The 27222-nt window shown below is 45.0% G+C and overlaps 1 protein-coding gene across 8 annotated transcripts in view; it reads left to right on the forward strand.

Annotated features, from left to right (window-relative positions):
• The first annotated feature begins 343 nt into the window (after window positions 1-343).
• Window positions 344-27222, forward strand: part of SPIRE1 (spire type actin nucleation factor 1) — a 183543-nt gene continuing 156664 nt past the window's right edge. For all 8 annotated transcript variants that reach the window (XR_003759843.2, XM_029066004.1, XM_029066008.1 and 5 more), the window contains exons 1-2: window positions 344-661; window positions 24699-24733. Coding sequence is in view for 7 of the 8 variants with exons in the window: in XM_029066004.1 (XP_028921837.1) it covers window positions 367-661; window positions 24699-24733 (330 nt within the window). In the remaining variant the exon portion in view is untranslated. The remainder of the gene's footprint in view (window positions 662-24698; window positions 24734-27222) is intronic.

The raw sequence follows: 27222 nt of genomic DNA on the forward strand, positions 1-27222 counted from the left end.
CGTCGCTAAGGGGCGGGACTAGCCGGGCGTCGCTAGGGGCGGGGCGTCGCTAAGGGGCGGGACTCGCCGGGCGTCGCTAGGGGGCGGGTCGTCGCTAAGGGGCTGGGCAAAACGGGTGGCACTAAGGGGCGGGGCGTCGCTAAGGGGCGGGGCTAACTGGGTGTCACCGAGGGGCGGGGCGTCGCTAAGGGGCGGGGCGCGGCGAAGGGGGCGTGTTTAGGGCAGGGTGGGTGGGGGGGGCGGGCGTGTCGCCATTGCGCCGTAGCGAGCGGAGCGTGTGGGCGCGGGGGGTGAGGATGCGGAGGCGGCGGCGGCGGCGGTGGCGGCGGCGGCGGCGGCGGGGCTGAGCTGAGGAGGGCGGCGGGGATGGCCGAGGCCCGGCCGGCCGGGGAGGCGCTCAGCCTGGCGGACATCCTGCGGCTCTACAACCAGCCCATCAACGAGGAGCAGGCGTGGGCCGTGTGCTACCAGTGCTGCGGGGGGCTGCGGGACGCCGCCCGGACCCGGGGCCCCCCCGCCCCCGCAGCAGCAGCAGCAGCAGCAGCAGCCGCCGCAGCCCCTCCCGCAGCAGCAGCAGCAGCAGCAGCAGCAGCAGCAGCAGCCCCCCCCGCAGCACACATCCTCATCTGGAAGGACGGCACCGTCACCCTCACCCTCACAGGTCAGACCCTTCCCTCCCTCCATCCCTCCCTCCCTCCCTCCATCGTGCAGACGGAGCCCCTACCCTGCGCACCACCCTGTCCTAAGCGCTCGGGCCAGGACGCCGCGGCCCACGACGAGCTCCCAGTCCTCTATTCAGTCACTAGTATTTATTGAGCGCTTACTACGTGCAGAGCACTGGACTGAGCGCCTGGAATGGACAAATCGGGAACCGGGCAGTTCTCTCTGCTCCGGCGCTTGGAGCCGTGTCGGGCGCGCAGTCAACCCTTCCCCGGCGCCGGAGCTCGGTCTGGAGCTCGGTCGCCCCAGCGCTTAGGACAGGGCTCCGCACGCCGCGAGCGCTCAGTAAAGCGGTCGAACGAAGGAATGAGCGTCGTCATCATCGTCTCACCCCCATCCTGGACCCGGAGGGGGAGGAGAGGCCCTCCGGGGTCAGTCCTTCGCGCATTCATTCAATCCTACTTATTGAGCGCTTCCTGGCTGCAGAGCGCTGTGCTGAACGCTTGGGACAGGGCAGTGGAGACAGGTCATTCGAGCGTACTTATTGAGCGTTTGCTGGGTGCAGAGCGCTGGCCTGAGCGCCTGGGAGAGGACAATACGGCCTCAAAGGGAGACGGTTCATTCAGTCGTATTTATGGAGCGCTTAGTGTGTGCAGAGCGCTGTACTAAGCGCTTAGGGAGAGGGCAATACGGCCTCAAAGGGAGACGGTTCATTCAGTCGTATTTATGGAGCGCTTAGTGTGTGCAGAGCGCTGTACTAAGCGCTTGGGAGAGGACAGTTGGGGCTGACAGGCTAGAAGGGGAGGGAGGGGAGGGATGTCAGGCCAAACGTTGGGGGGCTGGAGGGGCAGAGGGGGGCCGGGGGTCAGCTCCACCGCCCCGGGGAGAGACAAAGGGAGGGGAGGGACAGAGACAGAAAATGGGGGGAGGGGGCTGCCCAGCAAAACAAAGAGGAAGCCCGGGATACCCGCCCCCAACCCCCCAACTGGCAGGGCCGCACGGCCGGGGGCGCCCCCACTTTGCAGAAGGGACCGTTGGGGGTTGTCGATGATGCCCTGGTGGGGGGCACCAAGCAGAAAGTGTTTGGCCACCGGCCGGGCCAGCCGGGCCAGCCCCGGGGGACACCTCAGTGCCACCGAGCCGGCCCCCTCTGGAGGGTCTCCCGTTCCCGCAGGGTGCAGGGCCCTCACCGAGGCGCCGGCCACCTGCAGATCCATTTATAGCACCCCGGGTAGCGGCTCCGCCTGCAAAAAGCTGAAAAGGAAGGGATTCCCCCTCCTCCCTCGACCCTCCTCCCTGCAGACTTTCTGGGGACTGATGCCGATGCCACCTTCGAGGGGCAAGTGTTGCGACCATTTTCCATTTCGTCGGCGTTGATGCGGTGTTAAGGAACCAAGCCTCCTCCCCATTCCCCCGGACTAGGTCGCTGCAGGTTATCTGCCCGTCCCTTTGAATTATTCGTCATTTGGGAACAGCATCCGGAGCGGACGGAGGACGAATATGGATATTCAGTGATGCGCGACCCAACGCAAAAATCTTCGAAATGATAATGTGCCCCGTCGACGGCCAGAATCGGGCCTTCCTTTCAGATATTTCAGAAATGATTCTTGATTTCAGCCCGTTCCGACGCGACGGGGAGGCCGTTTTTGAATTAGGCCAATCTCCCGATGGGATTTGTTTTTTTAAACAAAAGGAAGATAATCAGATGGACCCATTCAGTTTATTGGTGGGGCGGGGGGGGGGGGGGGGGGGGGGAGGGGTGATCACCACACCTAAAGGCGATTTACATCTAGTGTATAAAATGGCATCTTGTGAATTGTTTAATTTAAACCTATTGAAAAGAGCACTTAGAATTTTGGATGTCAGTTTTCAATACCCCCAGATCGATTAGCTGCAATAGCTAGCAAACAAAGGTGATAAACTTCGTGTCCTTTGTTACCCTATTTTTTTGGTGGTTGTTCATTGGACCTCTCCTGTTCCTATTCTGTGATAAACGATGGAGGAGCCTAAATCCAATTCAAAAGATTCCAGAGCAAGAACCTACGTGCCAGAATTGTACCGCTAGTGATTTAATCGATCGATGGTGTTTACTGAGCGCCTTCCGAGTACGAAACACCGTATTAAGTTGCCTCGGTGAGTCCGTGATGAGAAGCAGCGTGGCCTAGTGGAAAGAGCGTGGGCCTGGGAGTCAGAGGACCTGGGTTCTAATCCCAACTGCTGGGTGGCCCTGGACAAGTCAATTTACTTCTCAATGCTTCAGTTTCCTCGTCCGTAAAATGGGGATTCATTGCCTGTTTTCCCTCCTACTCAGACTGTGAGCACCGTGTGGAACGGGGGCTCCAACCTGATAATAGCCTGTCTATCCCAGTGCTTAGTATGGGGCTTGACACGGAGGAAGCGCTTAACAGATGGAACAGTTATTATTTATTCTTAAAAAGAAATCAGTGAAGAGTCTTATACTCACAACCTATGTCATACTGACAAAGATATAACAGCTCACAAAAAGTTCTAGAATTCTAACTGGAAAAAATGGTGTCCTCTGTTCATATAGGTGACAGCAGTGTGTGTGTATTAGTAGCCTTAAATGGTCATTTGGGAATTTGATGGGAAGGAGCAAACACCAGGCCCAGAATAAGCCCCACTGTTTCTCATCTCCCACTCCCTTCTGCGTCACTCTGACTTGCTCCCTTTGCTCTTCCGCTTTCCCCGTCCCACAGCACTTAGGTATATATCTATAATTTTATTTATTTATACTGATGTCTGTTTACTTGTATTGATGTCTGCTTCCCCCTCACCCCCAAGACTGAGCTCGTTGTGGGCGTGGATTGTCTCTCTCTTGCTGTATTGTACTTTCCCAAGCGCTTAGTACAGTGCTCTGCACACAGTAAGCACTCAATAAATGCAATCGAAAGAACAAACGAATGAATGAAAGGTAGTCTGTCTGCTCCTCTCCAGCTTGTTTTAGGGGTAGGAGAATATCTACCTGCTACCTGCTTATGTAGACTGTACTCTCCCCCCAGACTACAAGCTCATTATGTTCAGGGAACTGTGTCCACTAATTCTGTAGTATTGTGCTCCCCCGAGCACTTAATACAATGCCCTGTACACAGTAAGCGCTCAGTATATACCATTGATGGATTGATTAAGGTCATCCTATCCTAGTGTTCAAGACCTTAATAGTAATTTGTAGTTAAGTTCTGGATTTAATGATGCTGCTTCAACCTGCAGTATGTGGGCAAATATCGTTTATTTCCCCGAATTCACAATTTCTAGAAAGAATTCCTAAAAGAGAATGCTTCCCATCTTTAGTTGCTGAAAATATTCCAGGGATGCTAGAGGACTGTTGCTAGGCAAATACATGTTGTTGTATCCGTAGCCATTGCAAGGAATCTTTTCCTTCCTTCCTCTCTTGTTTCTTGTTGAATAAGGCATCATTTTTCCCCTCTTCTTTATAGACTATTTCACCCTCTTTCAATTTACTGAGGTTCCCGTGGTTTGGGAAGTCGACGACACTTATCTATTTTTAGCCGTTTAGGGACTTGTGTAGGAGCGTTTGAAAAAGGTCGCTGTGCCAAACTGAGTCGACGGAGGATGTGTTCGTGCTACCACGGCTACTCCAGAGTTTGCACCGCCATCCCAGACCCCCTCACTCCTCCTTTGACAACCACTGTCCCCACTCTGTAGCTGGGACGGTATGTGGAACCAAGGCTCTCTACTGCAGAGTGGTGCCTGAAAGACCGTAGCGATGGCTGACACGAGGACGATCGCGTTTGTGTGATTAGTAGAGCTGAGCTTCCCTTGTCAAGTTCCAGTTGGTCGTCCCGCAGTCTAGTGCAGGTGATGGGGTTGGGGGTGATGACCCACAGCTGAATGCCACTGGGACCTCGTTTCCTAGGTCCTGACTGCCTCTCTTGCTCGGGGAGCATGGGCAGGAGGTAGTCAAGAGTGGAAGCTCACTGGGGGCAGGAAATCTAGCTGCCATCTCTGCCATATTGTACCCTCCCAAGCACTTAGTACAGTGCTTTGGACACAGTAAGTGCTCAGTGAATTGGACTGAAATACCACTGATGGATTGAGAAGTGGGGCGAGAGCCAAGAAGCTTTGGATCTTAACCAGTAGTGAAGAATCGCAAATTGTTTATTCCAATGAAAAGCAGTATCTTGCAGGAGTAGACTGAACAAAATAGAAAGGTTAAGTCAAGAAAAGACAATTTATCATCTGAATCAGAAGATTTCATGCTCGTGACAGATCTGTGCTGAACAATTGACCAAAATAAGAGGGAGCAACCAAAAAGTGATGATTATGTATTTAACAGTAGCAGTAAGAGAGCAAAATAGAAAAGGGATCTATTTATACATAAAGAATACTAGAAATAATAATAGTAATAATGTTGATATTTGTTAAGCACTTACTATGTGCAGAGCAGTGTTCTAAGCGCTGGGGTAGATACAGGGTAATCAGGTTGTCCCACGTGAGGCTCACAGTCTTAATCCCCATTTTACAGATGAGGTAACTGAGGCACAGAGAAGTGAAGTGACTTGCCCCCAGTCACCCAGCTGACAAGTGGCAGAGCCGGGATTCGAACCCATGACTTCTGACTCCCAAGCCCGTGCTCTTTCCAATGAGCCAAGCTTATGTTCTGGATCACACTTGATAATTCCGTGGAGGAATTGCTTATGCAGTTGAGGTAATTTAGGTACCATACTTTATTTCGTACCCTTTACCAGAGAAGAACATAGCATATATTGATAATGGTGCGCTGTACTCGGAGCTTGGGAAGGACAGAGGAATGAAATGACACATTCTCTGCCTACAGTAATCTTATGGTCAAGTGGGGGAAACAAAGATAAAAATGCTAACAGGTAACATGGTCAAACTCTTCCTAATAATTTGCTTATAAATATCGACTAGTCTCCAGAGCTTGTCAAATGAAGGGATACAGTGGCGGGGGGTGGGGGAGACAGCTGTGTCGAAAGATGCCATTAATACAGTTTTAACTTGGGCCCGCTCCTCTTTGTTGGGGAAGCTGGTATCCTTGAGTGCCACTGTGTGTGGCAGGGACAGTTTCAGGGGCAGAAGAGACCACTGACCTCGAGGAGGAGGAGGAGGAGAGGAAACCTAGGAGAGCTGCTGAGAGATCCATCCTTCAACCTGGTTCAGGTAGCTTCTCCATTGCTCCCCAGTCCAGCCCTCTACCTTCTTTCCCTCCACTTTTCTGTGCTTGCATTAAGATGTTTGTTCGTTGCAGAGAGACTACTGCTGCAGGCGATAACCAGCTAAAACTCGTGTCGCATTAATGCACTAGATTAATCTTACCCTTGACTGGTAAAAGGGGAGTGGATAGGTGTGTAGGTTCTTTTTTTTTTTTCCAAGTAGCCTACCTTAACAGATAGTGGAGATAGCTTTAGCTTTGGCCTTGAATTACCTTGTCAAAATTGGAAGGATGAGGTCAGAATATGTGTTATTCATTAGGAAGAGGGACACTGATCAAATTTTCTTCTCTTTTCAATTTCTCTTGTTCTTTGGCAGCTCAGGGCTGACATTTTGAGCTCCCTGCACTTTTGAACACTAATCCTAATCAGTCAAGGAGTGGTATTTATTGAGCATTTTCTGAGTGCAGAGCTCTGTACTAAGAACTTGGGAGAGTACAGTACAATAGAGTTGGTAGACAGAGCTGGCTCCCTGGAAATGAAGGTTTTGCGAATTGTGATATTTAAGCGCTTACTCTGTGGCTAGCACTGTACCATGGCCTGGAGTAGATGCAGGATAATCAGGTTGGGCACAGTCCCCCTCTCACTTGCGGCTCACAGGCTAAGTAGGAGGGAGAACAGGAATTTAAACCCCATTTTACAGGTTAGGGTACTGAGGCACAGGGAAGTTAAGTAATTTGCCCAAGGTCACCCAGGAGGCAAGCGGTGGAGCTGGGATTAGAACCCAGGTCCTCCGACTCCCAAGCCTGACTCTTTCCACTAGGCAATGCCGACATGACTAATAACCAAAAAAAGGTATTAGATATTTTTTCCCCTAGGTAGTCCTAAAATTAGGTGCTGGACTGTGCTGTTGTTTGGGGCGTGGTCTGTACTGTTTATGAGCCACCGGAAAACCCCACTAGATGTGGCCAAAGACCCTCGATTTGGACAGCGCTCAATCAGAGTAGAGTAAAATCTGGGTTTTTAGAGCTAGATCTTGCTTCCTTATCTTGAATATCTTGTCTTATAGTTGCTGTAAAACTTGAGATAGCAGCGTGGAGAAGCAGCGTGGCTCAGTGGAAAGAGCATGGGCTTTGGAGTCAGGGCTCATGAGTTCGAATCCCAGCTCTGCCACTTGTCGGCTGTGTGACTCTGGGCAAGTCACTTAACTTCTCTGTGCCTCAGTTCCCTCATCTGTAAAATGGGGATTAAGACTGTGAGCCCCACGTGGGACAACCTGATTCCCCTATGTCTACCCCAGCGCTTAGAACAGTGCTCGGCACATAGTAAGCGCTTAACAAATACCAACATTAATTAATTAATTAGATAATAGGGTCAAGTGAATTAAAAGCTAATTAAGATTTTCTTTGGACAGACAATATCATTAAAAGAAAGAAAATGGAAGAAGACCTCTATAGGCCATGTAAGGAGGAACCATGGAGATGTCGAGAGACACATTGAATTGCATATAATTTGGTATAGTACTTCATTTAAAAATGAACTGGAATTTTAAAAGAAAATCTTAAAAGAGTTAAGAAATTCTGGGTGGGGACATAATAAGAGGAACCTCCTCCGATTTAATAATCTGAAGCGTGCCTCAGTTTTTCAAACAAGTCGAGTGCCTAATTTCTTTTAAGTTTATTCTAAGGACAGTAAGTTATGAAATTAAATCCATAGGGAGGTATAATCATTTATTAAACATTTGCCCTACATAAAGGACCAAACTAAGCACTAGGGAGATGACTTGGACTTTGATTAAGACATGGTTCTGGTTCCTGGCCCTTCAATCTAAAGGGGAGACAACAGATCCACAAAGAAAAGTCAGCCAGTATTTTGGAATAATAAGCAAAATTCAGCATTTGGAAAGCAATTTTAATGGAAAAAAAGTAGTTAATTACTGCAAGGAGGGAATAGATCATCCTCTCTCTTCTCCTGACATCAGGCCGGGCTGCTCCTGGTCCAGACCGGGCCAACCTTTCAGACATTTCACCAGGGGAAGGTAGAGCTTTTGCCTGTCTTCTGCTCTTGCAGGGGATGGGACCTCACCCCTGTAGTGGCAAGCGGGAGGATGAGACCCATCTTGGCTCTCAAGCCACCCCCACTCTGACAAAAGGGAGTTTACCCACATGCTTCAGCAACGCTGCAGCACAGCATCTTTAACGATTAAAAACCCTCCGCTCAGCGCGTTTTTATTTCCTCCACCCTGGGATCCCACCCATTGGCCAGGCATGTTTCTTAGTTGGATCTGCATGTTGTGTCCTGTGACATCATATTTCCTATTTTCTTTTTACTCTCGCATTTACAACGCTCAAGTTGAGATATTTTTATCAGTCTATATTTTTAGATAAACATCTTTCCAAAATTGATTAAAAAATGTCCTTTCCAAACCAAAGTACCTTTCCCCCCCTCTTTATAGTTAAGGAAACTGACTCATTCATGCAAATAATGGGAACCTTTGGAAATGTGTATCCTTGTGACCTTTAAGGGAGTTTCTAAATAAGCTCAATCCATTCTCCCTGACTCTTCATTACAGTCAGGACGATCATCATCATCAGCTTCTTCAATAGAATTTGAAGGGCCTGTTTTGTGCAGTTTACTCTGGTCCACGTTTTTTCTCTGCCTCTTTGTTCTCCCATGAAACTACTACAAGCAAAATGGCAAGTTAAATTTTAGAAACCGGATGGAAGCAGTATTCACTTTACCCTCTCTTTACCTTATTTAAACCTCTGTCTCCACAACTAGACAAGCTTCTTGTGAACAGAGATTCAGTCCACCAATTCTGTGTATTGTACTCTCCCTAGTGCTTAGTATAAAGCTCTCTGCACCATAAGTGCTCAGTAAGTACCATCGACTCATTGACACCTTGCCATTTTAACATTATTTTGAAGGCGACCGTCTGCAGAGCACCCTCAAAGGTCCTGCGGAATGGAAAGTAAATATACGGTTCCTGCTCTTGAGTTGATAATGTGAGGGAGGAGAGGCAAAACAAATAGACAAACATGGATGAAACGTAATAATAATGTTGGTATTTAAGCGCTTACTATGTGCCGAGCACTGTTCTAAGTGCTGAGGTGGATACAGGGTAATCAGCTTGTCCCACGTGAGGCTCACAGTCTTAATCCCCATTTTACAGATGAGGTAACTGAGAAGTTAAGTGACTTGCCCAAGTCACACAGCTGACAGGTGGCTGAGCCGGGATTAGGTCCGTTGACCTCTGACTCCTAGCCCGTGCTGTTTCCACTGAGCCACGCTGCTTCTCTAAAACATAAAACCAAATGCACAACACGTAAACAAATAAATTATATCAAAAAATTATTCACAAATATCCACAAACACCAAGGGAATACTGGAATGATCAAAGAGAATGAATGGGACTTTGTGGATCTGGAAAAGCTCTAGGGAGCTGAGTTGTGTTTTTTTCTTTTTTGTTTTGAATTAAAGTTTGGAAAGATGGAAAGGCTAGGGTGTGATGAAGGGAAGGCATTCCAGATAGGGAGGAAATGACTTATGCAGGGGCCTGGAGCAGGGACAGAGCTGTATATATGTGTTTGGGCTGTGGGAGGGAAAATTGGAGGGGAAATGGCAAGCAGGCTTTCTTGACTATAGCAGAGATTATGCATAGAGGCGTAGTGAAACAATTAAGTATGGGAGCTCATTTGGGAGAGTCCACCGTCAGGAAATGTATTGATTGTTTTGAGCGGCTATTGTAGACTGATGAATGGGGAGTGTTAGATCGGAGTTGACAACCATCCAGAAATTCACAAAGCTGTGCCTGCCACAGCTTCTTCCCCAAGCGTTGGAGCAAAGACACAATGAGGCTCATCTTCACTTCACTGTTTATGAGTAATAAAATGTTTTGGTGGATGCATGTCATTTTACAGATTCTCTATAAAATTCTCTATTCTTTTGGCATAGCAGCAGTGGCTGCCATAGTGCTCCAGCACAGCTAAGAGCCAGGTGCACTGCCTGCCACATAATAAACGCTTAACGAACGCCATTATTATTCTTAGCGGGAACATATGGATGGTTGGTAACCATGGCTGTGATGTTTAGGGCAAATGGTTCTTGATAACAAGATGGGTCCAAGATAGCTGAGGGTCTCCCTCTCCAACAACCTGCCCCCACTCTCCCCCCGCCCCGATCCTTTCCTCCTATGGGCTCGGCTTCAAATACTGCCAAAAGAACTTCCCTCAGAGAGGGGCACCCCAGAGTGACTCTTCTGGTTTCTTCCTCCCTGTATCGAATGTGGAGACAAGTTGGACTGACCGACCCACCTTCATTGGTGTTAAGTCACCATGCCTGAAAACAGAGAGAATCTCTTATTATTAATCAGGAGCATTTATTGAGCACCCTCTTGGTGTGGTGTACTGTGTTAGGCCCTATGGTAGGGAATAGCCTCACAAGCCCGCAACTCTCCCACTGCCACTATCCCTGACGACTGTCAGGCGGTTCGGTATGTCACCTAATCTTGTTGATTCTATCTTCACAACATCTTTTAGAATCTGCCCCTTCCTCTCCATCCAAATTGCTACCTCACTGGTTCAAGTACCTGTCTTATCCCATTTTGGCTACTGCAACAGCTTCTTTACTGAACTTTCTGCCTCCAGCTTCGTCCCCCCTCCCCAAGTCTGTACTCCACTCTGCTGTTCATATTTTTCTCAAGAGTCATCCCCTGCACATCTCCCCACACCTTCAGTGGCTGCCCTTCCATCTCTGCACTAAGCAGAAGTTCCTCACTGTTGGTTTTAAGACAATCATTTATCGCCCCTCATTAATAATAATTGTGATATTTGTTAAGCACATACTGTGTGCCAGGTACTGTTCTAAGCGCAGGGGTGAATACACGCAAGTTGGGTTGGTCACAGTCCCTGTCCCATATGGGGCTCACAGTCTCAGTCCCCATTTTCTCTGTGAGGCACAGAGAAGAGAAGTGACTTGCCCAAGGTCACACAGCAGACAAGTGGCAGAGCCAGGATTAGAGCTCATGACCTTCTGACTCCCAGGCCTGTGCTCTATCCACTATGTTCCTTTCCCACTCTCTACAAGCCGGTTCACACACTTGGCCCCTCTAATGCCAACCTGCTCGCTGTGCCTCGATCTTGTCTCTCTCCCTGTCAACCTCTTGTTCACACCCTCCCATCTGCTTGGAACTTCCTCCCAATCAATCAGTCGTATTTATTGAGCTCTTACGATGTGCGGAGCACTTTGAGGGAATAATGGAAGAAGAGAGCAGATAGGTATGGGGGCGAGCCTTGAAGTTGATTGTGAGGAATTTTAATCTCATGTGAAGAAACAGAAGGAGCCAGTGGAAGAGGTGGAACCTCTTCTGGCCGTAATAATAATAATGATAATGATGATGGTATTTATCAAGCGCTTACTATGTGCCAAGCACTGTTCTAAGTGCTGGGGTAGATTCGAGGTAATCAGGTTTTCCCACGTGGGAAATCCCCATTTACAGTCTTAATCCCCATTTTACAGATGAGGTAACTGAGGCACAGAGAAGTTAAGTGACTTACCCAAGGTCACACAGAAGACAAGTGGCAGAGCTGGGATTAGAACCCACGGCCTCTGACTCCCAAGCCCGGGCTCTTTCCACTAAGCCACGCTGCTTAGTAGACAAATAGGGCCTGTGGACTGATTGCTGCTCACCAAAACTTTATATCTGACTCCTAGAGCTGAGCGGCGTGATGGTTTTTTAAGACTCAGCTCCTCTTCCCCGCTCCCACAACCTCAAGGCAGCCAACGATCTCAGCTCAGAAATTGTTTCCATTGGAAGAGGAGTAGATGAGTGCAGATGGAAACTCTGGTCCTCAATCCAGGCCTAGATGTGGTCCTCAACCAGAATAATAATAATAATGTTGGTATTTGTTAAGTGCTTACTATGTGCAGAGCACTGTTCTAAGTGCTGGGGTAGATTTATAGGGTAATCAGGTTGTCCCACGTGAGGCTCACAGTCTTAATCCCCATTTTACAGATGAGGTAATTGAGGCACAGAGAAGTTAAGTGACTGGCCCACAGTCACACAGCTGACAAGTGGCAGATCCAGAATTCAAACCCATGACCTCCGACTCTCAAGCCCGGGCTCTTTCCACTGAGCCATGAAGGCATATCCAACTCCTAGCTTAGGTCGGGAATCCTATTGTAGCATCCCATTCAGCCTGGGCCCAGACAGTGACCTCTAGGATGCAAGCTATGGGGTATGATAATAATAATAATAATGTTGGTGTTTGTTAGTCACTTACTATGTGCAGAGCACTGTTCTAAGCACTGGGGTAGAGACAGGGTAATTAGATTGTCCCACGTGAGGCTCACAGTCTTAATCCCCATTTTCCAGATGAGGTCACTGAGGCACAGAGACGTGAAGTGACTTGCCCACAGTCACATAGCTGCCAAGTGGGGATTCGAACCCATGACTTCTGACTCCCAAGCCCGTGCTCTTTCCACTGAGCCACGATGATCTACCTTGGTAAAAATTTTGGGGGCAACCGTTGATTTTTCTCCCCACTCCGCCTTCTTTACATTTTAAAGTCATTCTATACAAGTAGAACCTGGCTTAGGCGTTAATGGCTATATATGTGACAACTGTTTTCAAGGCTCTTTACAAATTAAACATGGGATTATTGACGTTTCCCAATATAAGATCGGTCTTGACCGATAGATATCTTTGAGGAAATATCTCCACCCAGTTGGAGAAGGACGCAAGGATCAGGTTATGTGTGAGCCCACCCCAACAGTAATAATAATAATAATGGGGGTATTTGTTAAGTGCTTACTATGTGCAGAGCACTGTTCTAAGTGCTGGGGTAGATACAGGGTAATCAGGTTGTCCCACGTGAGGCTCACAGTTAATCCCCATTTTACAGATAAGGGAACTGAGGCACAGAGAAGTTAAGTGACTTGTCCACGGTCACACAGCTGCCAAGTGGCAGGAAAGCAGTAGCCTACTGAAGGCTCCCCTCCTCCAGCGGGCTTTCCCAGACTGTCTCCCTTTTCTTCTGCTCCCCCCCCCCCCCCATCGCCCTGACTCACTCTCTTTGCTCTACCTCCCTCCCCTCCAAAGTACTTGTGTATAGATGTACATATTTATAATTCTATTAATTTATACTAATGATGTGTCTATAGCTATAATTCTATCTATATTGATATCTGTTTACTTGCTTCGATGCCTGTCTCCCCGCTTCTAGACTTTGAGCCCATTGTGGGCAGGGATTGTCTCCATTTGTTGCTGAATCGTACTTTCCAGTGCTTAGTACAGTGCTCTGCCCACAGTAAGTGCTCGATAAATACGATTGAAAGAATGAATAAAGGGACTGAGGCAGGGATAGGGTCTAACTAGCTCTATTGCACTCTCCCAAGCTCTGTGAGAAGCAGCGTGGCCTGGTAGGAAGAACACCGGCCTGGGAGTCAGAGGACCTGGGTTCTAATGTCGGCTCTGCCACTTACCTCTTGTATGACCCTGGGCAAGTCACTTAATTCTCTGGTGTCCTCAACTGCAAAATGGGTATTCAGTACCTGTTCTCCCGCTTATTTAGATTGCCAGCCCTTCGTGGGACCTGATGATCTGGTATCTGCCCCAGCGCTTAGTACAGTGCTCGGCATATAAGTGGAGATCAAGTAGCACAGTTGTTATTAGTAGAGTGCTCTGCACAGAGTGAGTGCTCAATGTGTACCATTAATTGATTGATTGGTCAGGTCACACTTCTCTAGCATTCCACATAAGGTTTCCCCAGGGGGAACCAACCAACAGGGCCGTTTTGGGCAGTTCAGTTTCTAATTAACTGTGAACTAAACTGAGCATAGTAACTGGGCTAAGAGTTCAGCCTCACGAACCTCGAGGAGAAGTGGAAATCAATTTCTATGGTCAAATCAGGATTTATTGAGAGCCAGATGAATACAAGACTCAGTATAAGATGCTGTGGGAAGTAACAAAGCAGGAAAAAACCCCAAATAGGTAAGCTTACAATTAGAAACTAATACAGGAATATAAAATTCAAGGGTAAAATAAGCTACGCGTGATGATGGAGTCTTCCACTGAGAAGATTATAGAAGTCTCAGTCCTGAGACTTCAGGGCTGAGAATCAGCCTCGAAGAATTGATTATAGTGGTAGTGCTTTGCATAGTACCACTTGCATTCTCTCGCCTCATTTTCTCCCTTGGGGGACCTGGAGAGCCACAGCAGACAGGCGGATAGCCCAACGCAAAGTGCGTGCATAGGTTTTTATGTAGCGACCTATTTATGGTCGAAGCGACGGAAGCGTAATGCCAATACCATACCGCAGCACCTTGACCTGGCAGACAGTTAATAATGTTGGTATTTGTTAAGTGCTTACTATGTGCCGAGCACTGTTCTAAGCGCTGGGGTAGATACAGGGTAATGAGGTTGTCCCACGTGAGGCTCACAGCAGTCTTAATCCCCATTTTACAGATGAGGGAACTGAGCCCTAGAGAAGTGAAGTGACTTGCCCACAGTCACACAGCTGACAAGTGTCAGAGCTGGGATTCGAACCCATGACCGCTGGCTCCCAAGCCCGTGCTCTTTCCACTGAGCCACGCTGCTTCTTAATTGGCTCGGTAGCCACTGCGGTCTTCACTGCTTTCGCTTCCTTGAGAAGGAGCGTGGCCTAGTGGAAAGAGCACTGGCTTGGGAGTCAGTAAAATGGGGATTAAACACCCATTTCTCACCTGTAAAATGGGGATTAAACACCTGATCTCCCTCTTACTTAGACTATAATAACGTTGGTATTTAAGCGCTTACTATGTGCCGAGCACTGTTCTAAGCGCTGAGGTAGATACAGGGTCATCAGGTTGTCCCACGTGAGGCTCACAGTCTTAATCCCCATTTTCCAGATGAGGTAACTGAGCCACCGAGAAGTTAAGTGACTTGCCCAAAGTCACAGAGCTGACAGGTGGCAGAGCCGGGACTAGAACCCATGACCTCTGACTCCTAAGCCCATGCTCTTTCCATTGAGCCACACTGTAGACTATAAGCCCCACCTGGGACAGGGATTGTGGCCAACCTGATTATTTTGTATCTACTGCAGTGCTTGGCACGTAGTGCTTAAGAATTACGATGCTTATTATTCCTCTCGTCATCTTCATTATTATTATTACTTTGTTTCTTTAATAATTTCTGCTTAATTCGCACACCTCCTGGAATGCCATGAGGTGGTTCTTCACCTCGAAACCTTCATCAGTGATGGCCTATCTTGTCTGATTCCTTGGCTGGCACCTTGGGAGAATCCTAGGCAAGATGATCTATCAAATGGGAAAGCAGGAATCACAGCTTTATTAATACGGCTGTTTATTCAGTTGATTCAGTTGAAGCAGCGTGGCTTAGTGGAAAGAGCCCGGGCTTGGGAGTCAGAGGTTGTGAGTTCTAATCTCAGCTCTGCCACTTGTCAGCTGTGTGACCTTGGGCAAGTCACTTCACTTCTCTGGGCCTCAGTTCCCTCATCTGTAAAATGGGGATGAAGACTGGGAGCCCCACGTGGGACAACTTGATGACCTTGTATCTACCCCAGCACTTAGAACAGTGCTCAGTACATAGTAAGGACTTAACAAATACCATTATTATTATTTTTATTATTCTTGAGAACAAATCATCCTCTAAATGATAAATGTTGTTTTTGTATTGTGACTGACAAGAAAGATATTAGCGAAATATCGTTAGCATTTTAGAGGCACTTTGGAAATTTACAGAGTATCAATAAATACCATTGATTGATTGAGAGGGAGGATAGTGAAGTAGCATGGTGTAGTGGAAAGAACACAGGGCTGGGAGTCAGAAGGTCATGGGTTCTAATCCCAGCTCTGCCACTTGTCTGCTATATGATCTTGGGCAAGTCACTTCACTTCTCTGGACCTCAGTTCCCTCATCTGTAAAATGGGGATTGAGACTGTGAGCCCCACGTAGGACAAGGACTGTGTCCAACCCGATCTGCTTGTATCCACCCCAGCACTTAGTACAGTGCCTGGCACATAGTTAAATGCTCAACAAATGCCATTATTATTAGTATTACTGAACTAGGAAAACCTGGAGGAGGACAGGATTTGGGTGGAAGATGAGGAGTTCTGTTTGGAAGATGTTAAGTTTGAGATCTTGGCTGGACATCCAAGTAGGGATGTCCTGAAGGCAGGAGGAAATGCAAGACTGTGGACACGGAGAAAGGCCAGGCCGGAGAGAGAAATTTTGGAAATCATTTATGTAGAGATGGTGGTTGAAGTCACAGAAGGAAAAAAGTTCGCCAATGGATGTAGTTGGAGAATAGGACTAAATTCAGAATTGAGCCTTGAGGGACTCCCATGGTTAGAGGGTAGGAGGCAGTGGAGGAGCCCGAGAAAGAGAGTGAGATTGACAGGCCAGAGAGAGAAGAAACAGGAGAGAAAAATGTCACTGAAGCCAAGATTGGATAATGTTTCCAGGAAAAAGTGTTGGTGAGATCGAGAAGGATAAAGTAGAGGCCATTGTCTTTGGCAAGAGGATGGTCATTGGTAACCCTAGGGAGTTATTTAGCAATGAAGCCCTCAGTCAAGACTTTAAAAATCTGATCCAAATGCTAACATGGAGTTTCAGGATTATCAGGTGGGGAGAGAGAGACATTGGAGAGAGATGAGCCTTTCTATTCTGTATAGTATGGAGAGGCTAATTGTATTGTATCTATCCCAGTGCTTGGTGCCTAAGAAACGTTCAACAAATTTGTTGCCGAATTGTACTTTCCAAGCACTTAGTTCAGTGCTCTGCACACAGTAAGTGCTCAGTAAATATGAGTGAGTGAATGAAATACCACAGTTATTATTAATAATGGAATGGAGATTAGCAAAGTTGGTTTATTTTTGGTTTTTTTTCCAGTATTCTAGGTGAAGTGATTAGGGCTCAAATTAGATTCATGGTTTTGTAGTAGCCATTATAGATTACAGAGGAAGAATCAACGTGGCCTAGTGGATAGAACATGGGTCTCAAAGTCAGAGGACCTGGATTCTAATTTAGCTATGTCATTTGTCTGTTGTGTGACCTTGGTAAGTCACTTAACTTCCCTATGCCTCAGTTCCCTCACCTGCAAGATGGGGATTAAGCTCTCCATCACCTTGCCTCCTCCTACCTCAACTCCCTTCTCTCCTTCTGCATCCCAACATTGTCACCCGTCGCCTGGAGATGGATTCGTTCGGGAATCGACGTGGTGAAAGAGAGAGAGAGAGAGACTGGGGACAGAAAGGTTGAGTTTTAGACAAAACTTATTCCATGAGGCAAATTGAATTATTTGATTATTTGGGGTGTGGCGAAGTGAACCTCCCTTCCGGGAGGAATATGACTATTTAATGATATTAGAGCTTCCCTATAGGGAGGAATATACTTGTGTTACTCGCACATGACAGAACATCCAGGTTCCACTGAGGAGGAATTCACTTGTGGTTTGTTTGCACGTGGTGAGGCGGCTACTTCCCACCCACGGGTGCTGCCCATTTGGGAGGAATCTTATGCGTTACATACCCGTGGTGAAGCACCTGGCTTCCAACCCCACGAGCACTTCCCACTTTGGAGGAAATCCACTTATGTGTTACACACCCATGGAGAATTGGCTAGCTCCCACCTATGAGCCCTTACCAATATGGAGGAGTCCATTTATGCGTTACCCAGCTGTGGCAAAGCACCTGGCTTCCAGCCCCATGAGCATTCAGCGAGTCGGGACACTCACCCTTCCCACGGCTCCTCACTTGGTGCAGGCAGAGCGAGCATCTCACACTCTGGGCAGAGGTCACCTGCAACCGGCTGCTGCAAGTCTCAATCCGCTGCCCAGAAGGCCAGAGGCCACAGGTATTTAGTACCTGTGCTCCTAGGCCATTAAAGCTTCCTGCCTCAGTTTATCCAATCTCCTCCCTCCAATATCCTCCTCCATACTTAACTTGATTGGCATGGGGGCGAGGACACCTGTATTCCCGGCTTGGGCTGTCAATCTAGCGGTTTTGGTTGTGGGGGGCGGTATCCCATCCGCATTTCTGAGTTGCTCCTGGCTTGGGCAGTCATGAGATAGTGTTTGACCTTGAGATGGTGGGTTCCCCGGGTTCACCTTGGGACAAACCCTCACACTTCACTTCTCTGATGCTAACCTTCTCACTGTGCCTTGATCTTGCTTGTCTCGCGAGATCGCTTGTCTGACCCCTGGCCTACGTCCTACCTCTGACCTGGAATGCCCGCCCTCCTCAAATCCACCAGACAATCCCCCCCACCCCAATTTCACAGCCTTACTGAAGACATATCTCCTCCAAGAGGCCTTCCAACACTAACTCCCATTTTTCCTCATCTCCCACTCCCTTCTGCATCACCCTGACTCTCTCCCTTTGCTCTTCCTTCCTCTCCCACCCCACAACACTTATGTATATATGTATGTCATTTATTTCTATTGATGTTTGTCTCCCCTCCTCCCCCCAGGCTGTGAGTTCGTTATGGGCAGGGACTGTTTTTCTTTGTTGCCGAATTGTACTTTCCCAAATGCTTAGTACAGTGTTCTTCACCCAGTAAGCACTCAATAAATATGATTGAATGAATGAATGTGGGACATGGCCAGTGTCCAACCTGATTAGTTTGTATCTACCCCAGGGCTTTTTTCAAAGAGTTGTTGACTCATGATTGTAAAGCTCTTGGGAAGCATAAAACATTCTTTAAAAGGTGAATACTGTTTTATTATTGTGAGTGAGAAGAAAGGTATTAGTGAAATATGATTAGTGTTTTAGAGGCACTCCTCTGGAAATTCACATGGCCGTTGAATCCAAATTTATTTATGGTATTTAAGTGCTTACTATGTGTCAGGCACTGTACTAAGCCCTGGGGTAAGATACAAGCTAGTCAGGTTGGACACAGTCCATGTCCCATATGGGGCTCACAGTATTAGTCCCCATTTTACAGGTGAGGTAACAGAGGCATAGAGAATTAAGTGACTTGCCTAAGGTCACCCTGCAGACAAAATTGTACCGTGCTCTGCACACAGTAAGCGCTCAATAAATTCGATTGAATGAATGAATGAAAATTAAAACAGAAAAGCCTGAAATGATTCTGACTCTCATGAAATGCTCAGTAAAATCAGTGGGAAGGAAGATTTGTACTGTTAGTTGGAGGCAGACTGGTCATGTGGACATATCATGTGGAACCCAAGTAACGACCTTTACGTAGTTTACACCAGTCAATTTGGTAGTATTGCCTCTTGTAAAGAAATTCATGATCATATTTGGAAGTAATAGACTGGAATTAGTCATCTATGAATCTCTGCGAGTTAGGGATCTCTGTGGTGATGAGGTTCGTCCTTAGGGCTAAATTCCCAGAAAAATTTAGTGGCTCTTTCTTGTAAGCGAATGCCAATCCTGCAGTTGATTGTGTGCTGGGAAAGGAAGGGGCAGGGAGTGGCAGTGGAAGGAGGATGTGATGAATTCCCCTAAGACCTATTGGTAGGAGCAAATATTCCCTTGACCCCAAACTTTTAAGAAAGTACAGTCTTTCTAGGCACTGCACCCAACTCTCTTTATTCTTCCATCATCAAGGCCTCCAGAATCTACATTTTATTCTTCTCTTCTGGTTCCAGTGGTCTAAATGTGAGGCAGACTGAGAAGTTGCTATTTCAAATAACAGTCACAGCCAATTCTCAGAAAATATATCTGAGGAAATAATGGTGCGCATATGTACATACACTGTATTCTTAATAGGTTTCTGTGGCTAGCGATAGGTGAAGTTCTATATTTCAAGGTGGAAGTGTAGGTAGATTGTTACTTATTAAGTGTCTTGATCAGTGTTTTATCTAGCTTTAAAAGACATCTTCAGCATGACTTCCAGTTCAGATCTGCTGCCTGCTTGCCTGAAGATGTCCTGAAGAACCTGAATAAAATGTTATGTAAAGCAGGTCAACAAGGACCAACTACTACTAGCCCAATCAAAAATATGAAACATCTATGGGTGTGGGTGGATTTGTGTGTGTGTGAGAGGGAGAGACTAAAGAGAGAGATGTGTATCTCTTTCTAAGTATATACAATTGTCTATGGATCATCTTCTTCCAAGAATGCAACCATTAGTCATTATCTTGTTAACCGTTGACACAAGTGGATGACTAGTATTATTATTTCCATTTTATGAATGGGGAAATGGCATCACAGAGGAATTTAGTGACTGGGAATAGAATCTGGGATTCTTAACCCATAAAGCATGGTGAAGTCTTTGCTCTACAGCAAGTTCATGCCCATGTTAGCTATGTTGTGGAAGCAAGGTGCTGACATACATACATCCTGCAATGTGATGGCATGCTCATAAAAAGTCTTAAAAAAAATAGCTTACAGTCATTTCCGTCACGTGCACGTATCTGTTTCTTCTGCCATATCATATAGGGTTCTATGCACACAGATGTGCATTGTTAGAAGAACTATCTCTAATTCTTCCGTCATGTTCTTTCCAAAATGCGCTGTGAAAACACGTTTGAAGAGAGCAGACTGTAGTTGAGAATTTTGCAAGTAAAATAGGTTACAAAAACAAGGACAAATTCAGAGACTATGACTACTATAAATGGGGAAATCTATGCTGACCAATTATGACATAGGCCAGAGTTAGCTTTGAGTGTAAGCAAAGTAGCATTTGTGACCAGTAGGAGGTCAAGAGAGTAGCAGCAAGGAAAGTTGACCTGAGGTCCATGAGATTAGTTTCTTCTTAACTGCTTTGTTTCAATTGAGCAGTGAGAAGAATTTTCCTGACGTTAAGGTTAAAATTTTCATTTGTTAATCTCACTTGTTTTTGGCTTTCCCCACCCAAACTTTGGATCTCCAAACTTCAAGATAAACCAATTTTCATGTCTGAAAGATTTAACACCACTAATTTGTCTTTTTGGACTAAGAGTGCTTGAAGGTTTTTTTTAAAAATTCATACTGTAGAGTAGCTGTCATGGAACTTCGACTTTTGTAATGGATGGGGTAGCCATTTTGTCCGAATATTTTTGTTCCTGAAATTTGTTATGAAAAAAATACATACATGCATACTCTTGGTACAGCAAGAGTGACTGTTTTGAAGCAGTTCTTTTTCCTCGGGAAAAAAACCCCGTAAAATAAACCCGTAAAATATTCAAGTGGAGAAATTTAGCCATTATGTGAAATGGCATTTCATTCACCTGGTTGAATAGTTGAACATTAACAAGCTTCTTTAATGATTAAAAAGCCCCTAATACATAAAGGGCACTGTATTTCCATTTAAATCCATCGCTTTACAGATAATTGACTAGACATTCTTTTGAAGAACTTATCAAGATACAATGAAAGGGAAATTTCAAAAGTATCTAATGTTAAGGATTTAATTTCTGTCAATTATTTGTTGAGCCCTGCTTAGAAGAGAAGTAGGGTAATACTGGATGGGGTAAGTCATTAGTGGTGAAGATTTTTGACTTGGGAACCACTAGGGTTTTCTGTGAAGTGAATAGAAAGGGGAGGTTAATGATGACCCATGGGGGTCACATGAGGGTTATGCTGGACAACACAGCATAGTGTAATGACATCATATGCACTGTTTTGTGGAAATCCATTTGAAGCCACTCATATCCAGAGTGTTCCTTCAAGGGAGCACCCTATCACTCCCCCCATACCTCCAGAACCATTGCATTATTAAAAAATAATAATAATTACAATGCTGGTACTTGTAAAGTGCTTACTCTGTGCCAAGCACTGTTCTAAACATTGGGAGAGATACAAGTTAATCAGGTTGGACCCAGTCCCTGTCCCACATGGGGCTCACACTCTTAACCCCCATTTTACAGTTAATGTATCTGAGGCCAAGTGACTTGCCCAGGGTCCACACAGCAGATGTGCGGCAGTCAGGATTAGATATTTTTCCCCTCCCAAGTCCCATTTCTGAGTTACGTAACTTGGTAGCAGGAGGCATTCGTTCATTCATTCAGTCGTATTTATTGAGTGCTTACTGTGTGCAGAGCACTGTACTAAGCGGTTGGAAAGTACAGTTCGGCAACAAATAGAGAAGCAAGGCAGAGGATAGGCTGGATGCTTAAAAGAAAAGTATTAGACGTAAAGAGATCGGGTGCCATATCTTAACTGGTTCGGGGACAGACCAGGTTAAAACTGGACTGTGATATAAAATCTGTAACATCTTCAGGTCCCGGCCCATCCTCTCAATCCAGGTGGCTATTATGGTGGTCCAGGTACTTGTCAGGTCCTAACTTGACTACTAAACCAGCTTCTTCACTAGTCTCCCTACCTCTAGCATGTCCCCTCTTCAGTCCAGATACTCCACTCCATGGATCATTTTTCAAGTAGTGCTCAGCACTCATCTCCCCATGCCTCAGAATCCTTCAGTGGTTACCCATTCATCCTCATTAGCTAGAAACCATCGATCAATTGGTTTTATAGCACTCAGCCACTCTCTCTCTCTCCCTCCCCCCCCCTTTTCAAGTTTATTTACTCCATGAGCTTCATTCTTGTCTTTCCTGCCACTGATTTTTTGCTCATGCCCTCCCCTCTGCCAGAAACTCCCCCCTGAAAACCCCACAGGCCACATTTCTCCTCTATGAGGGACAGGGACCGTGTTTAATTTCCACCTGTATATTTTCTCCCAGTGTTTAGTACAGTGTTCTACATGCAGTAAGTGCTTAATACATTCTACTACTATCATTACTATTCTCCCAATCTCCAAGGCTCTTCTGAAATCCCATCTCCTCCAAGAGGCCTTCCCTGGTTAATTTGTTGTCTCCTCAGCTTAAACCCTCTCCACTGCCATTGAAGCACCTCTGTACCACCCAAACATTGTAGAGTCACAACTTCCTAAAGCAGTTTTGTACATATCTTACACATCCTGTTACTTAAAATAATGTTGGTATTTGTTAAGCGCTTACTAGGTGCTGAGCACTGTTCTAAGCGCTCGGGTAGATACAGGGTAATCAGGTTGTTCCATGTGGGGCTCACACTTTTAATCCCCATTTTCCAGATGAGGTCACTGAGGCACCGAGAAGTGAAGTGTTGCCCAAAGTCACACAGCTGACCGGTGGCGGAGCTGGGATTAGAACCCATGACCTCTGACTCTTAAACCCGGGCTCTTTCCACTGAGCCATGCTGCTTCTATCCATGTATGTACATATCATATACATACTTTTTTGGACCTTAATTACCTCATCTGTAAAATGGGGATTGGAACTGTGAGTCCCTTGTGGGTCAGGGACTGTTTCCAACCCAATTTGCTTGTACCCACCCCAGCACTTAATACAGTGCCAGGCACATAGTATCTACCTAACCTGTACCGTAATTATTATATCCCATGTTCCTTTTCTCTCTGTAATTTTATTTTAAGGTCCGCTCCGCTTTCTAAATCGTTAACTCCTCGAGGGCAGGGTTCTTGCTTACTAATTCTGTGTGACGCTTCGTAAATAGCTCTTGTGGTTTTGGTAGGGGCTGGGATGTGAAATAAGAAGAGGCTAAGACAAGGTTAGAGTTAGGTTTTGACATGGCCTAGGCCTGAATTTGATGCTATGAAATGTTGCTAGAGGCAGAAAATGCCTTGCCAGACTCTGCCTACCGGTTTTTCCTGTGCAGCCTCCTGGCTCTGTTCTCTCTCCCACTTTCTCCGGCTCCCCTCCTCAAACCTTCCCTTGGAAGTGCCAGGGCTCGTAGGAGTTTTGTCAGTAGGTAGTGTGGGCCAGGGGAGGGTAGGTTGGGAGAAAATTATGTAGGAGGGAGGCATACAGAGCGTGACGCTGTTTGGGAGAAAAACATTCCTCGCCCCTTCGAAGATTCAACCTGGAATGTGACATTTTGAGAGTTGTCCTGCGTGGTGGTTTTAATCTAAGACCTCACAAGCTGTTTTTAGTATTTAATTATAATCTGACACCTGCAATAAATTAAATTTTTAAACTAAGCATGGAAATTTAAATGGGGGGGAGTAGTCTGTCTTTATAAAAATGAATGAAATATAACCAGAGGATCTTTCTAACTTTGAATATGGTGGTTTAATGTGCTTTACTGCCTCCAGTGATAGATGAAAAAGATACTATTAATAGCAGTAGTAATAATAATAGTGTTTTTGAACACCGCATGGTGCAGTGTTATGGAAAAAAGAATGACTTCCAAGTAAAAATTTAGTTGTGATATAGGAAGTGTATTTTTTAATAATGGCTTAATATAAGCCTTATTATTTAGGAGGTGTATTTTTCAGGAGTGGCTTAATATGTCATATTCTTCCTAGAACAATTGTTAATTATTCCTTTAAAAGTGAAACCACAATTTTCCAAGTTGCTAGAAATGCACATGTGAAGTTGTTAGTTTCACTAAGTCACAGGATTGGAGAAAAGGCAATGGTGAAGAATACTGTTTAGTTGTCTAATATCTTTAAGTGGATGGATGTTTGGCTCCTTATTTTTATTTTTACCATGCACTGTAAAAAACAAAGGAAAATTCCATGATCAAATTTAGGCTATATGAAGTAAATTATCCACTTACTGAAATTTATTGAAGACCCATATATCTATATTAATTCCCAAAGACTCAGTAGTCACTTTAAAAGTTAGTCACTTAAATACCAACATTATTATTATTATTTGATTTTTATCTGAGTTTGATTTTTAATGTTATAATCACGAGTAGAATAATTTCTATTTGAGTAAATTTTAGTTTACCATATTCTTTGCATTTATATTTCTCTTACTGATTTATTGAATTTAACAATTCCTAATCTTTTGTCAGTTTAGCATTTGGCTCACAGTGGATTCTAAGAAGTGGTTATTACATATAAATAACAGTGACATTTACCTAGTTGCAGTGCAGTTGATGTTCTGATAGTCAATAAACGAAAATCCTGAAAGTGTTCTTTTCTTTTTCTTTTTTTTACAGGTAAACTGGAGTATTCACAATGTACAGAATCGGAGGTAAGATATATATCTTACTAATTGAAAATAAGATTTCAATTCAGGTTTTTGGTTAACTTAATATTACAGATTGTTTTCTGTAATTTTGTTTCCCTTCTATTTTATCTTGTATTGGTGGGTGAGGAAAAGCATGCGGGAAATATTACAGATTGTTTTCTATAATTATGTTTCCCTTCTATTTTATCTTGCACTGGTGGGTGAGGGAAAGCATGTGGGAAATTGTTATACCCCAGCTGCTTTTACATGTCAACATTAATTAAGGACAGGAATCAAGGAACACTTGTCTAATTGTTAGTGAGGGGTGAATATTAAGGTTGACTGGGCACTCTCCTCTTAATTCTATTTATTGTATTTGCATGTAGTCCGGTGAAAACAGAGTATTGAGAGAAGGCATCAGACACGCAAATAGATAGAACAGACAGGTCACTTAATCTAGCCATAGACTGATTTAATTTGTAAACTTTTGCAAATTAATAATATAACCAGAATTTTAAACTGTATTCAGAGATATCTCTGTGGTGGCTGGCACTCTTGGCTTGCTAGCTAGATCTCATTCCTTGCAGTAGCCTTTCTTAACTGAATTAGTTCACTTTATTCTGTCTGTGAAGATAGCTAATGTGCTTGTGAAGAGAAGTGGGCCAGGAAACATACCAGGCTTAGTTCCTCCATAATAAAATGCTTCTAAAGGAGCACTTTATTGTTGGTCATGTGTAGACACAGCCTTAGAGTTAAAACTAAGCATTATATTTGTTCTTTAGAGAATAGTAGGGTGTTAACATTTTTAGAACAAGAATGGATTAACTGTGTATTTCTTGTGTGTGCTTTGTTTTAGTTCTGTAGATATGTTCTTTCCATATTTTGTTTTCCGGAGTTGAACTAAAACCTTGAGTTTTGAGTCGAACTAAAAAAAAAAAGGAAGCAATGTTGCCTGTTGGATAGAGCATGGGCCTGGGAGTCAGAATGACCAGGGTTGTAATCCCATCTCTGCCGCTCTTGTGCTGTGTGACCAGGGGCAAGACATTAAACTTCTCTGTGCCTCAGTTATCTCATACATAAAATGGAGATTAAAACTGTAAACTCCATGTGGGAAATGGACTGTGTCCAACCTAATTAGCTTGTATCGACCCCATAGCTTAGTTCAGTTCCTGGCAGAGTAAGCATTTAACAAATATCATTAAAAAATACACACCTATTTTGCTGGTACTAGCCTAAATTTAAGCATTTCAGATGCACCGGAAGTTAAGTTTCTGTTATAAGTGGGTATTGGGATAGAGTTTATTTAATTTCAGATGCGTTAAAGTACTTAAAACACTGTATTTTCCAAGGGGTTACATTGTCTTGCATCGAAAGCAAGATGATCCTGGATAAAACTTGTTACTTAAGAATGGAAAGTCATCAGTCCTCCATTTACTTCTGATTTTATCTCTGTCTTTCTTGCTCCTGCTTATGTCCCCTCCACTCCTGCAAGTAACAAAACTGTCAGAGAGGCTTGCTTCCCAGGTTTCTTGCCAAGATTATTATTTACTATTTAACACAGCATAGTGCAAAGAGCACAGGCTTGGGAGTCAGAAGGACAAGTTCTAATCCCAGATCCAGCACTTGTCTGTTGTGTGACCTTGGGCAAGTCCCTTCACTTCTCTGTGCCTCAATTCCCTCATCTTTAAAATTGGGATTGAGATGGTGAGCTCCACGTGGGACAGGGACTGTGTCCAACCCGATTTGGTTGTTTCTTCCCCAGCCTTTAGTATAGTGCCTGGAACATAGTAAGCGCTTAACAAATACCATAATAATAGGGAGAAGCATGGTATAGTGGATAGAGCATGGGCCTGGGAATCAGAATATCATAGGTTCTATTCCTGGCTCCATCATTTTTCTGCTCTGTGACCTTGGGCAAGTCACTTCACTTCTCTATGCCTCAATTACCTCATATGTAAAATGGGGAAGGAGAATGTGAGCCTGATGTGGGGCAGGGACTGTGTCCAACTGAATTGGTTTTATCTATCTCAGCACTTAGTACAGTTTCTGACACATGGTTAGTGCTTAACAATTACCATAATTATTAATTATTATTCGGTTGATACATCTATGTAGTCTACAGTATTGGCATTTATAATGGTCATTAGGAGTATATCATCTCCATGTTTCTAAGATGGAGGATTTTTTTCATCTGCCCTTTTCTTACTGTGAGGTAGGAAGGTAAGAGGCAACTTAGATAATAATAATAATAATGATGATGATGTTGGTATTTGTTAAGATCTTACTATGTGCCGAACATGGTTCTGTTACTATCATAATTTGACATGTACTAAAACAGAATTTTTCCCCATTAACACAAGGTTCTTTAATAAAACTAATGTATTATAGAAAACTGACTATTTATAAATAAAAGAATGTCTCCAGTTTCAGCAGTTCCAAATTTCATTAAATAAGTTGATTTTTACTAATCAGAAGAGCAGATTCTATATAGACTGAGAGAAGATTTTTAGCAA

This window comes from Ornithorhynchus anatinus, chromosome 5, assembly GCF_004115215.2.
Source record: "Ornithorhynchus anatinus isolate Pmale09 chromosome 5, mOrnAna1.pri.v4, whole genome shotgun sequence".
Classification (NCBI taxonomy): Eukaryota; Metazoa; Chordata; class Mammalia; order Monotremata; family Ornithorhynchidae; genus Ornithorhynchus; species Ornithorhynchus anatinus.